The sequence below is a fragment of the Penicillium pulvis genome (assembly GCF_028828015.1).
Source record: "Penicillium pulvis strain IBT 33274 chromosome Unknown contig_5_segment0_segment0, whole genome shotgun sequence".
Taxonomy (NCBI): Eukaryota; Fungi; Ascomycota; class Eurotiomycetes; order Eurotiales; family Aspergillaceae; genus Penicillium; species Penicillium pulvis.
In genome coordinates, this window is record NW_026643078.1 from 1,193,226 (window position 1) to 1,206,147 (window position 12,922).

Consider the following 12,922-nt stretch of genomic DNA (forward strand, 5'->3'; position numbering starts at 1 on the left):
TTCGGACCTAAATCCCTGCCCTGATATGATGAATGTGTCCCAATGGTGCCCATGAACAAAGGTTCGTAAGTTCAACTTAGTCCACGAGGTCCAGTATTTACTGACTTTTTACCAAGGCTGTTCAACTTGCAACAAGCGCCGCTTCAAATGTGACCGCACACAGCCATCTTGCCAAAAATGCATTAAAAAGTGCCTCGAATGTCCTGGCTATGGATCCAAATTCCGGTGGGCCGGCGGTGCCGCTGTGCGCGGAGAATTGAAGGGTCTCCAGGCCCAAGCGACAGCAGAGTCTCTTCGAGCAAATGAGAATCTACTGAGCAGAGTTGTGGCACCGGACATTGAGTCACTGGGTGGGCTCTCATTGCAAGAGCTAGTTGAATACTATGACAAGACAATTGCCCCACGCATGGTCTGGTTCGACTCCGAAGACAACATTTACCGTCGCCATATTCTCCCCCTAGCACAGAAAAATAAAGTCGTTCGTCTTGCTATCGCTGCAGTCTCAGCTCAGCACGCGGCTTGCGGTCGAGGCGATCACAGTGTCCCCGAAGATGCACGCAATGAGGCAGTTACGATGATCACGAATTACATCACTGATGTCACAGATCGAGTTACCGGCGGACATGATGTTGAGTTTGGTCTAGATTTGGATGCTGCAGAATGGATACTAGCCTCGATGCTAGTACTTTCATGTTATGAAATGGCACACTCAGGTGCTGAAGCCGCAGAGTTTCACAGAAAAGCGGCTCGCTCTCTTGTGTCCACTCTGGCCACTACGGACCATTGCAAGAGCAAATTCTTCACTTCGATGAGAAACAAATTGGCGACATATGAGGTCTTCGGCTCCACAACGTCGTTTGATGTTCAAAGCATTCAAGATGCCGTGCTTTCGGACCCTGCAGATGAAATGCAGGGCAATGACGAGACAACTCTTTTTTCCGGGTATATCAACCTCATACACGAGGTCACCATGCTTGGGCGTCTTGTCACAGCGGCGTCTGAAGCAAGTCGTGACTGGAAAGCGGAATTTGGACTCGCGCGCGGAATCACCTTGATGGCGATTGGTCGACATCCCAGTATCAAAACACTCGCTCAAAGACGAGATCTTATCCGCCTTGTGGACATTCATTATAATGCCGCTCTTCTTTATGTTTCCAGGTGCCTCGGTCCTAGTGCCCTTGGACCCGGTGCCTTTGATCAAACAGAAATGGCTATGTCAGATCTATTACAGCAAATTCATGCGATGGAAGACATGGATTATTGGCTTCAAAATCTACCATGGCCTTTATTCATAGCTGGTGCGGAAAGCTACGGCAACCCTGCGAGGCAGATGGAAATATCTCGATTATACAGAAGAATCCCGTACGTCACTGGCCTTCGCCATTACCATGATGTACTGAGTTTCTTAGATACATTTTGGTCTGGTGCGCAGCCTGATTGGCAAGTTATGGCTCGGGATTGGGAGGCATCTGGTAGAAGGATATTAGCATATTAAACATTATATAGACTACTATAAACATCAATGCGAGGCTATGCATACAACTTAATTTATCCACCTGTTATCTGTGTTGCTGCCTCCTGCCTAAACGCCACTCGGGGATCCTTTCCGTTTTGGGTCATGCACAACAACATCATGGCACAGGCCTCTGTGATACTTCACATCTCCGCCAAGGTTAATCCAACGCTTTGTAAGGTTATCAGAACACATTAATCTGGTGTACACTTTCCTTAACGCGTGTCATCAGTAAAGGCCTTGCGGTTCACCCAAAATCCTACATCCACACCCCCTGTGCCTGGGCAGGTTCATGCTTATCGCCCAACTATGGCGTCACCGATAAAGACTGGATATTTTCAAACCCTTCAGACCATCAACAAGAATCAAGTCATTATTCGAGACAGGATATATGGTGAGCATATAATCACCGAGCCAGTCCTCGCCGAACTCCTCCAAAGCCCGGAGCTGTTCCGTCTGAAAGGCGTCTGTCAGCATGGAGTGACTGCCCTCCTCGGCTTGGGTCCGAAAGTGACCCGTTTTGAGCACTCAGTTGGTGCATTCCTGCTAGTCCGCAAAGTTGGAGCCACCGTGCTTGAACAAATCGCTGCCTTACTTCATGATATCAGTCATACCAGTCTGAGTCATGTTGTCGATTTTGCCCTCTCCAAGCCTGGAGAGGGGAGTTACCATGAGGTTCACAAGCACCGCTACTTAAAAAGAACGAACCTGGCTAAAATTCTAACCCATTACGATCTCGGATACGTGGAGGCCTTCGATGAAGATTTATTCCCGCTAGTCGAAAAGTCAGCTCCACAACTATGTGCCGATCGGCTCGACTATTCGCTTCGCGACGCGGTAGCTTTCAAAAAGCTTAGTCTCGAGAAAGCTCAGAAAGTTTACAAAACACTCAAAGCACATCCATCTGCCACTTCGTCTAGTCGTCTTCTCGTTCTCGATGATCCTCAGCTGGCGTTATCGCTTTCGCGATCATACTTAGCAACGGATCGAGATGTCTGGTCAAATCGTGCCCATGCAGACATGTATAAAAGAACAGGACGTATTATTCGAGACCTAGCCTCTTCTGGGCATGTGGACGACGATGCGCTGTGGAGTCTTTCTGATGAGGATTTCTGGGCATTGCTTCGTCGCAGCGCGACGCCGGAGGTTCTGGCTGAAATGGACAGGCTTGAGACGGAGGGTCTTCCTGATGAAAAGAATCTGCGGCTTCCGGCAGCGGCTAAGATTCGGACTATCGATCCGGATATTTGTCAGAGTATGGAAAAGGAGCCTTTGCCCTTATCGGTTGTTCTTCCAGAGTGGGGTGTGGAACGCCGGGAATACGTTTGCAGTCGCGAATTAACGCGGGAATAGTGGTCAATTTCAAGACTGACCAGTCTAGATACTATTTATGCTCCAATTTAAAATGGAAGAATCCATTGCCACTAGACGAGCGCAATGATGAATTACATTCCAACCATGATCCCAGCTCTTGTATCAACAACTAACCCCATATATCAATTTGCCTGTTTGAACTCCTCGCATATAGCATTACCGAATCTTGCGATTGCTTCCGTTATCTGGGGAAGCGAGGCGCTTGCAAATGTCACACGAAAGAACATATCACAATCCTGTGCACCACCCGCCCGAAATGTACTTCCCTTACAACACATGACGCCCATTTTCAATCCCTTGCAATAAATTCGATCCTCGACATCAAGCATCCTTTCAAATTCTGACTTGTAAGCGCTTGTAGCCATCGGGTGTGTTCGCCAATCGATTTTGATCCAATGGAACATGCCAGCCTTTGGTGTCTGCCAAGAACAGATATCTCCGGGCAGGTACCTCTCGCATGATTGGAGCATAACATTTAGGCGCTCGGTGTATTCGCTCTGCAGGTAAATGAGCCACTTGATGAGCCCCTCATGACCCCATACTTCATCCAAGAGTGTATGTACAGCCAGTTGAGAAAGCCCACTCGGGCAGACAACAGTAGCATCATGGAGAAAGAGAAAGCGAGAAATTATCTCGGCGGACCCCGTCATCCACGAGCATCTTAGTCCTGGGGCAAGAATTTTGGAAGTCGAGTCAAGGCGCAGGACTCGTCCGGACACGTCTAAAGAAAGGAACGATGGGACGAGTTCACGTAGAAATGAATCAACCACTTCTGCTTCAGGACAGGTCTGTTGGCTGCCATTTGTTGCGCTTGTATGGCCGCTAGAGCCAAGTCGCAGGAAGTAGTATGGGTCGTCTTCAATGATATACAGATCATGTCGCTCGGCAACAGTATAAATCTCCCTACGCCTTTCAAGGCTCTGTGTGACGCCTGTGGGGTTCTGACCCGTCGGGATCAGGTAAAGCAGGAATGGCTTTCTGGCTCCTCGTTCCGAAGAGTCCCATCCTGAAAGCAATTCATCAAGTTTGTTGGCCGATAGGCCTTGGTCATCCATCGGGACACCGACAGTACGGACGCCAAGGGGTCGTGCTGCTTCAAGGGTGGCAGAGTAAGTGTACTCTTCCGTGATGATGAAGTCGCCCCGTTCACAAAAAGTCCGAAAGACACAGTCAATAGCTGAAGTGGTTCCCGCAGTCAATGAGCATTGCCAGTTCGAATAAGGCGGATTATGCACAACATCAACATGCTCAGTCAAGAAGCGTATGAGCTGCTCAGACCCTGCGCTATGACCATAGTTGAGGGATACGGCGATGTCAAATGCGGAGTTCTTGTCTTGGATATCATATTTGCCAATCGCTCTAGAGCTTGGGTGTTTAGGATTTTCCAGGAACTCTGGTCCACTAGGAAACTCCATGGACATTCTGAGAAAAGGAAAGTACTCTGGGGAGGGTCTTCCAGTACCTAGACTAATGACATCACCGTTGAGCTCAGCGCCAGCGGCTTTCAGAGTTGCCGCACCACGAGATCTGGCTTCGAGATTCAGTCGGTGTTCAAAGGATTTGGCTGTTGGTTTTTGAGAACATCTTGAACTTTTGAACATTTCCGAAGTGGTGATAGGCGCAATTGCTCCAGCCAGTGGCTCTGACTTCTGTCTGTGAGCAGGAATATCGGAGAAAGAGAATTTGGAATCCATCTCAGGCGTATCAAGGGAAATAGGCAGTTCCTGGAGTAAAGTTGAGTTGATAAAGTTGTCTGGACTGTGGTGGGGTTTGGCTGGATATAAATCATCCACAAATCGGTCCTTCAAGCGCAGTCACTATCTATACAATCTTTCTGAAGTGGGTATATCATCCTCCTCAATGAGTCGATAGACCAATTATTCTGTATTCTCCATATCATTGCAGTGAAAACGACTAGAAAGTTGGAATTTCTCTGATTTGGTACCATTTTTGGTTAGACTCAGTGATTCTCTGATGAAGTACTGTTTTAAGTTAAGCTTAATCTACGAATCTCATATTTGGTACCCGATTGGGCCTAGCGTTGGATCCACTACCTACTTGTAAGTAGGTTGTAACTCAGAGTGGTCAGAGCGGGATTAAAACTCAAAACTAACCCAATCTGTGCTGGGGAGTGTTATCTTTGTTATAGAAAAACAACATAAAGCCAGGTGTGCCCGGCAAATTTGATGATCAAATAATTTTATTCCAATAATGACACCCAAAACAAGAATTCTGGTTGTTGGCGGTGGAGGCGTTGGCGCCATTGTTGCTTTGAATCTGCAATCCGGATGCCAGACGGAACTTACTCTAGTCCTAAGATCTAACTACACAGCCGTCCAACAGCATGGATTCAAAATACATTCATGCGATCATGGAAAGCTACTTAACTGGCGACCCTGGAAGAGTGAGTTCTACACTGATATCTGCCACAACAACACTAACACGAACACAGTTGTCAACACAATCCCAAGTATCTCCTGCGATGAAGATGCCTTCGACTTCGTGGTCGTCACGGCAAAGAATATACCGAATGCCCATGCAGACCTAGCTTCCCAGATCTCACCAGCCGTCACTCCAGGTATCACAACCATCGTTTTGATACAGAACGGACTGAATATTGAACGACCCTATTTCAATCTTTTCTCGAGAAACATTGTCTTGTCTGGAATCAGCATGATTGGATCCGAAGAAATTGAACCTGGATTTATCAAGCATTCATTCGCTGATCACCTCACAATCGGCTCTTTCCACAATCCTAATCTCGAAATGGCTAAAGAAGTCGAAGAGGCAGAAAGGTTTGTGAACATTTACTCAGCGGGAGGTAAAACTGTGTGCATGCACGATAAGAACGTTTTGTGGAACAGATGGAAAAAGCTGGTCTACAACTCAAGCAAAAATCCCATATGTGCTCTCACGGGGTTGGATGCGGGACAAATCAGATTGGCTGGTGATTCTATCTCTATATTGGTGCGCGATGCTATGCGCGAGGTTGAGGCTACAGCAAAGGCATCAGGGTATGAGCTTCCAGTGGACATTGTGGAATTCATGGCAACTGTCGACCCTGTCGAGGATCATTTTGCGCCGAGTATGCTTCAGGATGTTAGAAAGGTAATTGTCCTCGCTACCATGTTGTGTGAACGTTGCTAATTGGCGTCAGGGTAATTCGATTGAGTACGAATTTCTTCTTGGGGAGCCACTGAGGGAGGGGAAGAGGCTTGGGGTGGCAATGCCTGTTTTGTCTACATTATACGCGTTGTGCTCAGCTATTCAGTGGCGAATTGAAGCGGAGCGAGAGAGTCTGAAATCAGTGGAGTAGATTAGAACAAGAGCTCCGCTAACTGGTTTATCCCACGAGAGATTATCCACCTTCGGTATCAGTACTCTCAAAACGTTGAAAGTAATTGTAATCCATACACTGTGCATAGACATAATCCATGGTGGTTTCATCGCAGCTTTGGATATCGAGCATCTCAACAAAGCGAGCGGCATTAGGATAGCCACTTATGGCTGTCAAGAACTGGTGAAAGATCTGAATTGGTCGCTGTTTCTCGGTGGCAATCTCTAATGCTCGAAGGGTCAATTTAAAGCGTGACAAAAAGACAGCAGGCGTGTCACCGTTGTTGAATTTGACCGTCGTCCACAAGCTGTAAAGTATCCACGTGCGCCCCAAATTCGTTTTGGCGTAATGATTCTTGAGTACGACATAGACCTCTTGAAATCCCCACGAGGTGCTAACCACGGCAAGAGCAGTACTTGACAGACTCTTCTGAAGCAGAACATGGCCCACCATACAGAGGCGGTCGTACTCGAGACACTGAGGGCCAATATTATTCTTGAAATGGTTGACATGCGCGATTGTGAGGAATTTCTTCTGAATACCGCACATGAGACTAGTGGCAATCACCAGACCATCAATGGACATATCTGGGGAGGGCCTCTTGAGGGTCCCATTCAGGATGCATGGCAGGCGTTCATCAACTAGCGCGAGTCCAATTCTGAACGAGTCATTCCAGACGTTCCAGTCAACATCAAGAGAGAGTTTTGGCGAGACCACAAAGTCGAAGAGAGTAAAATCGTAGGTTCTGGGAGAGTTGTCTGACATCGTGAGGTCTGGGTTTTGGTGGTATGTGTGCGTCAAAGTTTGAGGAATAAAGACGTCAACAGTTCTGGTGAGTGGTCCCCAAAGGTAGACAAGAGAAATTGAAGAACATGTAGTGAAGTGAGTTACCAAAATGATTCCAGGGGCGTGTTATTTCAATATTGAAGAGAGAAAGAACTTGACCGCACCGGTGAGGTGGACTCATAAAGGTAAACGCTTGGAAAATCCATAGGAGTGGGACCAGGCTTCAACAACATTCAAATGGAGAATGTTGTGTGAGCTTCCATAAGGTCTTTGAAGCTTGGAAGGGCTTAGGTGAGGTAAGAAGTTCCAAGTAGCGCCCACCAGAATATTAGAGGACGAGGTGGACCTAATGAAAGTGAAAGTAATAGAAAGATAAATCAATCTATGAGATACGAACAAAGAAATGCGAGAATCAACCATTATATCCATAGTCATATTAATAACAAATAGTTATAGTGATAGCACTTCCGTAAGCCCTGGAGGAGCGTGACAGAAAGACTCGGGTGGCATAGTCTGGCCACACAATGTATGAAGTCTCCAGGCGCCTTGCTTGGTAATGAGTCAGATTTTTGTAGCTCGGAAATTTTTATCATAGACCTCATCATTTTGTTTTGCTGATCCATGTTTGGTCCAGTGAACGGAGATAAGAACAGGTATGGAATAAGCGAACATGCAAATAAATTCGATGTGAAGAACCCGCTCCTGCATATCTGAAAATAAGATACAAATCCGGCCCCCTGGGCCTGCGACACCCCGAAACGATCAACGATCAGCGCTAAATATATGATTTCTATCCAAATGAATGCTCGCTCTAAACCGAGATCTCCTTCTCTTTCAAAATCGTCTGGAACTTTGGCTTGGACTCAATGGGTGATTCAATATCCTCAACACCCGCGAGACACGGAAGCGTCTTCGACACACGAACAGTATCCAGGACACCATCAGATAGCGTGAAGATGTCATCTATCTCTTCAAGAGTCCGCCCTGATGTCTCCGGAAACAAGAAATAGATCATTGGGACCATGACGGCATTTAGCCCGGAAAAGATGAGAAAGTACTTTTGCCCCATTTTGTTGAAGGCGAGAGGTGTGACGTGGGCAATCAAGATGCTGAAGGCGCCCGCCACACTGATGCTAACGGAGTTGATGGTAGCGCGTAGATGGAGGGGCGCAACCTCCGTGGCATATAGGTATGGGATACCACCAAAGCCGACGATGTAGCTGAAATGGAAGAGGAAAAGGAAAAAGACGGCAGCATGTGCGGCCTTGATGTTGTCCACTTGGGATCCGAGGACGGCGATGCAGGCTAGGCATATGGCGTTTCCAATGGCGCTACCTATCATCAGCCCACGTCTTCCAACTCTCTCAATAACAGAGACACAAAGGACAGCGCCGCAGGGTCCAGCTAGCTGGTACACAGCTGCCAGAAGTCTTGCTGTTGACTCTTGAAGGTCGAGGTTGTTTTCGAAAATTGCAGTTGCTGTGGGAGCAAGTTAATGAACAGTTTCATAGTGAGTTTGATCTAATATAGACTTGAAGAGGAAACTTACTGTAATAGGTAGTGACTGTGGCTCCAGTCATTTGGAGAAAGAGCAATCCACCGACAGCGAGAAATGCTCGGTGGAAGACTCTCTGGGGTCCCATATGGAAAAGCTGTTTGAAATCTGTGTTTCCGCCTGCCAAACTCAAAGAAGCCTGCACTTCGCTGATCGTGCCTTCAATTTTCTCATCTTCAGCATCGACATCAGCCAGAGCGGCTAGGATATATCTGGCCTCTGCAATCCTGCTTTTCTGAATCAGCCAGCGAGGCGATTCGGGTAGAAGCAGTGCAAATATCAAAACAGCCCCAGACAAAACAACGGGGAATGCAAATGGGATCCGCCACGCAATGCTGTTTTTTGTCTTGAAAGACATTCCATAGTCGAAAAACAAAGCAGTTGCGCATCCCACGCCAGTAAATATACCCTTTGTGACAACATGGGAGCCACGCCGCTTGGCTGGGGCAGTCTCAGAGATCCATAAAGGAATTGTGGCCAATAGGATACCAGTCCCCATGCCCACAAGCATTCGCGACACGATGAGTTGTACCAATGAGTATGAAGAGGCGTTCAGAGCATACCCAATGATTTGAGTCGTTGCCCCGACCATCATGGTACGGCGACGGCCCAGCCAATCGCCCATCCAAATGCAGGCAAATGTTCCCAAGAAGGAACCAATGGCGAAGGCAGCCACAACGGTACCTTCCAAAGACGATGCATAGTCTTTGTTTTTGGCATGAACCACGTCGATCTCGGGAAATGTTTTGTTGAAGCTGGCCAAAGACAAAACTCCTCCAAGCGATGCGGTATTGTAGCCAACCGACATGATACCCGGCATCAACACCCCAATGATAGCTGCGACATTGAGGCGAGTGCCCCGAAGACCGAGAAATCGTGCCATCAGTGCGAAGTATGTGGATCAACAGCCAAGACTGTCGTTCCCCAGAAAGGATCAAGGGATCGGACTGATCGACTTTTGTACGCGCAATCAGGCAGTTTTAGCGTGGGTCAAAAGAAGCTTAAGTACACTCACTTCTTCAGCCTTCTTATTTATGGGCCAAGCTTTTCTAAAATTCAAATTTCGCACCTAATCACACCTACTCGGGATTCGGCTCTGGCAAGGTGTTGGTTTTCACATTCCATCCTTGTGTTATGCATTAAATTCCCGCACCGGAGGCGAATCTGCAGACTTGATAGCCACCAGGGTCGGGCTAGACCACCCAACACAGACAAAGTCATCTGCAAGGCCTTTACCATTCTTGTCAGTTGACTTGGAAACTGTGGGACCAATGAAGTCAATTTGACGTGAAGTTATAAAAGGGGGTGACTGTGATTGGTCGCGAGGAACTATGTACCCCAGGTACATAATAATGATAGACATGAGGATGCCTCGGCCGTTCCGGCGATATTGAGTAATCTTCGCCTAATAATAATTTCCGCCACCCCTGCGTGATCATGCAAAGAGCTTGGTCGAACACCTACTTGCATACCTCGCGTTTTGAAGGGGTCTGGACCTCGAGAGCTTGATTCGCAAGTGGATCATTCACCGCCCCACTCGGATACTTCCTATCATTTTTTCTCGAACGTTGAACCCATCCTAGAGGCACCGGGATATCGGAGGCATCAATGGTGCATCCAATCTAAATTCTACATTCGACAAAGTGCCAATTAGCTTCCAAACCTTGTACAGGACTGACCTGGTCCAATGACATAAATTTTCAAATTCAACCTGCCCCTCCTGTCATCAACATCCACGAGATAACTATAACCCTTGAGACCTTGAGACCTTGAGACAAGCCATAAATTCACAGATGGCTAGCATTCTCCAGCCCAAATCCCACACGACGGTCTTTCTAGACCAGCCGCCCAGCTGTCTCGAATTCTGTCCAGAGATCCGTGACCACTTCGTGGTGGGCACTTACCTCCTATCCGAGACCAAGAATGAGAGTGGAGAAATCCAACAGACCAAAACCGGAAGCTTGCAGTTGTGGAAATTAGAGCCGAGCACCAATGCACTGTAAGTAAAGCTTTCAAACTAGCTCACGGGGCTTTTACCCGGGGTAGCTCTAGACCTGACATCGGACAATTCAAGTTAATTCTCATTCTTTAGATCCTTGGTACATAGACTGGCACTCCCCTATGCAGTCTTTGATCTCCACTTCCACCCAAGGGAGAAAAACAAGTTTGCCATCGTGGGTAGTACAGGGCTAGCAGCCTTGTTCAGCGTCAATTCTTCCACGCTTGCCATAACTCAGATCTGGGAGAAGCAAATCCATGAAGACACGTCGATCCCAGCCCTGTTTCTGGCCTGGGCCCCTCAGGATTGGTTCCCTCGACCGGCATCTGATGGCTTTGCTGTTACGTTCTCGGATAGCCGGACGACTGTCTTTGGCACGGATGGAAATATCGTGGACGAGAGTGGGATTGAGGAATGGGGGTCATATGAAGCTCGTCAGATGATCGAGGTCTGGTTTGTTGCGCTGGCTGCAATCAAACAGGTTTCTGAGGAATCGAATGGAAACTTCGAGATTACCCCTTTCATGTTTACTGGCAATGACTTTGGTTCACTACATACCCGTCGCTTTGATAATCATAGCGGTCAGCCGGATGAGGACGATGAACCGCTCGCTTCTGTGTTGCTTGAACATGACGATCGGGCTCGTCACCATACGGCTGGTGTAACGTCTATCCTACCCCTTGATATTCCGATGGTAGACGGCGCGCCCATTGTTTTGACAGGGAGCTACGACGAGAGTCTGCGCGTGTACCACGCTACTTTTCGAGGTGAGGTCCTCGCCGAGCAGGGCCTCGGCGGCGGTGTATGGCGGTTGCAGTTACTGTCAACAACAGCAATCCCTGGTTCCGATGATAACTTGGAGCGGCATTTCGTTGTCCTCGCGAGCTGTATGCACGCTGGGACAAGAGTTGTACGGGTGACCCAAAAGAAGCAGGGACAGGGTCCAGTCGAATGGGATATCCAAATCCTGGCGGAGTTTACAGAGCATGAGAGTATGAATTACGCGAGCGATGTGTGGAAGGGCGCGTCGGAACATTCGGATGCATTGCAGGCATCGTCTGAGTTACTTTGCGTGTCAAGTAGCTTCTATGACCGTCGCGTGTGTGTATGGCGGATCAATGTATAGCGTGAGGAACATACGAGTTGGATCAAGAACCACTTGTTGGCTTCCTGTTTACACATGCACCACGCTCCAAACGATCAGATACGATCTTATCTCTAGACGTGTTGTCATAAAAACGCTAGATCAAATTACAATGCATGCACCCGGCGTACAAGCACTTGTGCACCCAAGGACCAGGACCAGACCAGAAAAACCAATGTAACCATTCATATCCATTGCAGAAACACCACCTTTGTGATGTTTCGTATTAAACAATTGTCTCCAACTCCCGGGCGTAGCCTAGTGTATTCTCGATCACAGTGCCACTGGCCACCAAGATGTCCTTCTCGGACCTGGTTGCCGCCTCGGGCTCAACAGGGAAGTATATCCGTCCATCGCGAAGAATCCATCCACGCTGCTGAGCAAACTCAATAACTGCGCCCTCCGACTCGAGGAACAGAAGGTTCTTGGCGTTGGAGATAGGGAGGGAGGGGTAGGCCTTCTCCGAGCAGTCTGCGATCTCGCTGCGAATAGTACCGATAAGAACCTGTGGCAGATTGGTTAGTGAATACGCCAAAAAAAAATATTCCCAGGGCATGCAGAAGCAAAGGATCGAGGCTTACATTGGAGAACAAGCCGAAATCTTCATCCGGCACGCGCTCGGACTTCGTCTCCCGCCACACCTTGTCATAGCTACCCTCCATCAAGTTCCGCTCAAGCTCAACGGGGTACTTGATGTAGGCATCATCCTCAATGCGGCCACCCTTCAAGCTAGCCTCTTCCACCAATCCCTCCAATACAGTATGGAAGTTGGCACTGTCACCACTGCTCAACAGGAGCAACAAGTACAATCCTGTGATCTTGCTGCGCTGGCTTGTGCTGAAATCGACTTGAGATGAGGGTTGTTCTGGTCCATTGACGTGTCGCTCGAGATCGTAAAATGGCTGCAGCTGTTGGTAATATCTTGTGAAGGTCTGGGCATCGGTTTGTCGGATCGAGACGAGGGCGCCAAGCTCAAGAACCTGCCGGGCAACAACGACAAGCTGAGGGGGTGTGGAGGGAGTCGGGATCAAGGCATTCTGGACGAGAAGGGCGCGCTTGGCTTTGCTGAGAAGACCGTTGGCAGCGTCGAGCTGTTTGCGCTCAAGAGCGTTCTGGAGCTCGGGGACAAGGGTGTTGAGGTCGGACATCATGGGTGTGAAGGATTTGAGAGGTCGATATTAGGGTATATTGAGGAATGAGGCCAGACAATCCAA

General features: G+C 48.2%; 8 protein-coding genes across 8 annotated transcripts; 4 read left to right on the forward strand and 4 right to left on the reverse strand.

Moving 5' to 3' along the window:
* Positions 1-42: 42 nt before the first annotated feature.
* On the forward strand, positions 43-1,495 carry N7503_007024 (Zn(II)2Cys6 transcription factor; the record flags this gene model as incomplete). The annotated part of the gene is made up of 2 exons (XM_057066571.1): positions 43-61; positions 117-1,495. The coding sequence occupies 2 exons, from the start codon at positions 43-45 to the stop codon at positions 1,493-1,495; spliced, it is 1,398 nt and encodes a 465-aa protein (XP_056920252.1).
* A 327-nt stretch (positions 1,496-1,822) lies between these two features.
* On the forward strand, positions 1,823-2,866 carry N7503_007025 (uncharacterized protein; the record flags this gene model as incomplete). Its single annotated transcript, XM_057066572.1, has 1 exon — positions 1,823-2,866. One exon carries the CDS (start codon positions 1,823-1,825, stop codon positions 2,864-2,866), a length of 1,044 nt encoding a protein of 347 aa, XP_056920253.1.
* A 143-nt stretch (positions 2,867-3,009) lies between these two features.
* N7503_007026 (aminotransferase-like domain-containing protein) lies at positions 3,010-4,581 on the reverse strand (the record flags this gene model as incomplete). Its single annotated transcript, XM_057066573.1, has 1 exon — positions 3,010-4,581. One exon carries the CDS (start codon positions 4,579-4,581, stop codon positions 3,010-3,012), a length of 1,572 nt encoding a protein of 523 aa, XP_056920254.1.
* Positions 4,582-5,098: 517 nt separating this feature from the next.
* On the forward strand, positions 5,099-6,203 carry N7503_007027 (ketopantoate reductase family protein; the record flags this gene model as incomplete). Its single annotated transcript, XM_057066574.1, has 3 exons — positions 5,099-5,291; positions 5,340-5,995; positions 6,045-6,203. The coding sequence occupies 3 exons, from the start codon at positions 5,099-5,101 to the stop codon at positions 6,201-6,203; spliced, it is 1,008 nt and encodes a 335-aa protein (XP_056920255.1).
* A 42-nt stretch (positions 6,204-6,245) lies between these two features.
* Positions 6,246-6,989, reverse strand: N7503_007028 (uncharacterized protein; the record flags this gene model as incomplete). Its single annotated transcript, XM_057066575.1, has 1 exon — positions 6,246-6,989. The coding sequence occupies one exon, from the start codon at positions 6,987-6,989 to the stop codon at positions 6,246-6,248; it is 744 nt and encodes a 247-aa protein (XP_056920256.1).
* An 832-nt stretch (positions 6,990-7,821) lies between these two features.
* Positions 7,822-9,448, reverse strand: N7503_007029 (uncharacterized protein; the record flags this gene model as incomplete). The annotated part of the gene is made up of 2 exons (XM_057066576.1): positions 7,822-8,489; positions 8,560-9,448. 2 exons carry the CDS (start codon positions 9,446-9,448, stop codon positions 7,822-7,824), a joined length of 1,557 nt encoding a protein of 518 aa, XP_056920257.1.
* Positions 9,449-10,358: 910 nt separating this feature from the next.
* On the forward strand, positions 10,359-11,690 carry N7503_007030 (uncharacterized protein; the record flags this gene model as incomplete). The annotated part of the gene is made up of 2 exons (XM_057066577.1): positions 10,359-10,564; positions 10,658-11,690. 2 exons carry the CDS (start codon positions 10,359-10,361, stop codon positions 11,688-11,690), a joined length of 1,239 nt encoding a protein of 412 aa, XP_056920258.1.
* Positions 11,691-11,804: 114 nt separating this feature from the next.
* Positions 11,805-12,891, reverse strand: rpnL (proteasome regulatory particle lid subunit rpnL). Its single transcript, XM_057066578.1, has 2 exons — positions 12,290-12,891; positions 11,805-12,213 (listed from the first exon to the last, which is right to left on the reverse strand). The coding sequence occupies exons 1-2, from the start codon at positions 12,857-12,859 to the stop codon at positions 11,935-11,937; spliced, it is 849 nt and encodes a 282-aa protein (XP_056920259.1). The 5' UTR covers positions 12,860-12,891; the 3' UTR covers positions 11,805-11,934.
* Between the last annotated feature and the right edge of the window lie 31 nt (positions 12,892-12,922).

Excerpts from the sequence above, each read along its gene's own strand:
- rpnL (XM_057066578.1), bottom strand. The coding sequence starts at position 12,859 with ATGATGTCCGACCTCAACACCCTTGTCCCCGAGCTCCAGAACGCTCTT. Across the intron at positions 12,214-12,289 it reads ATTTCGGCTTGTTCTCCAAT|GTTCTTATCGGTACTATTCG; the intron begins GTAAGCCTCGAT and ends AATCTGCCACAG.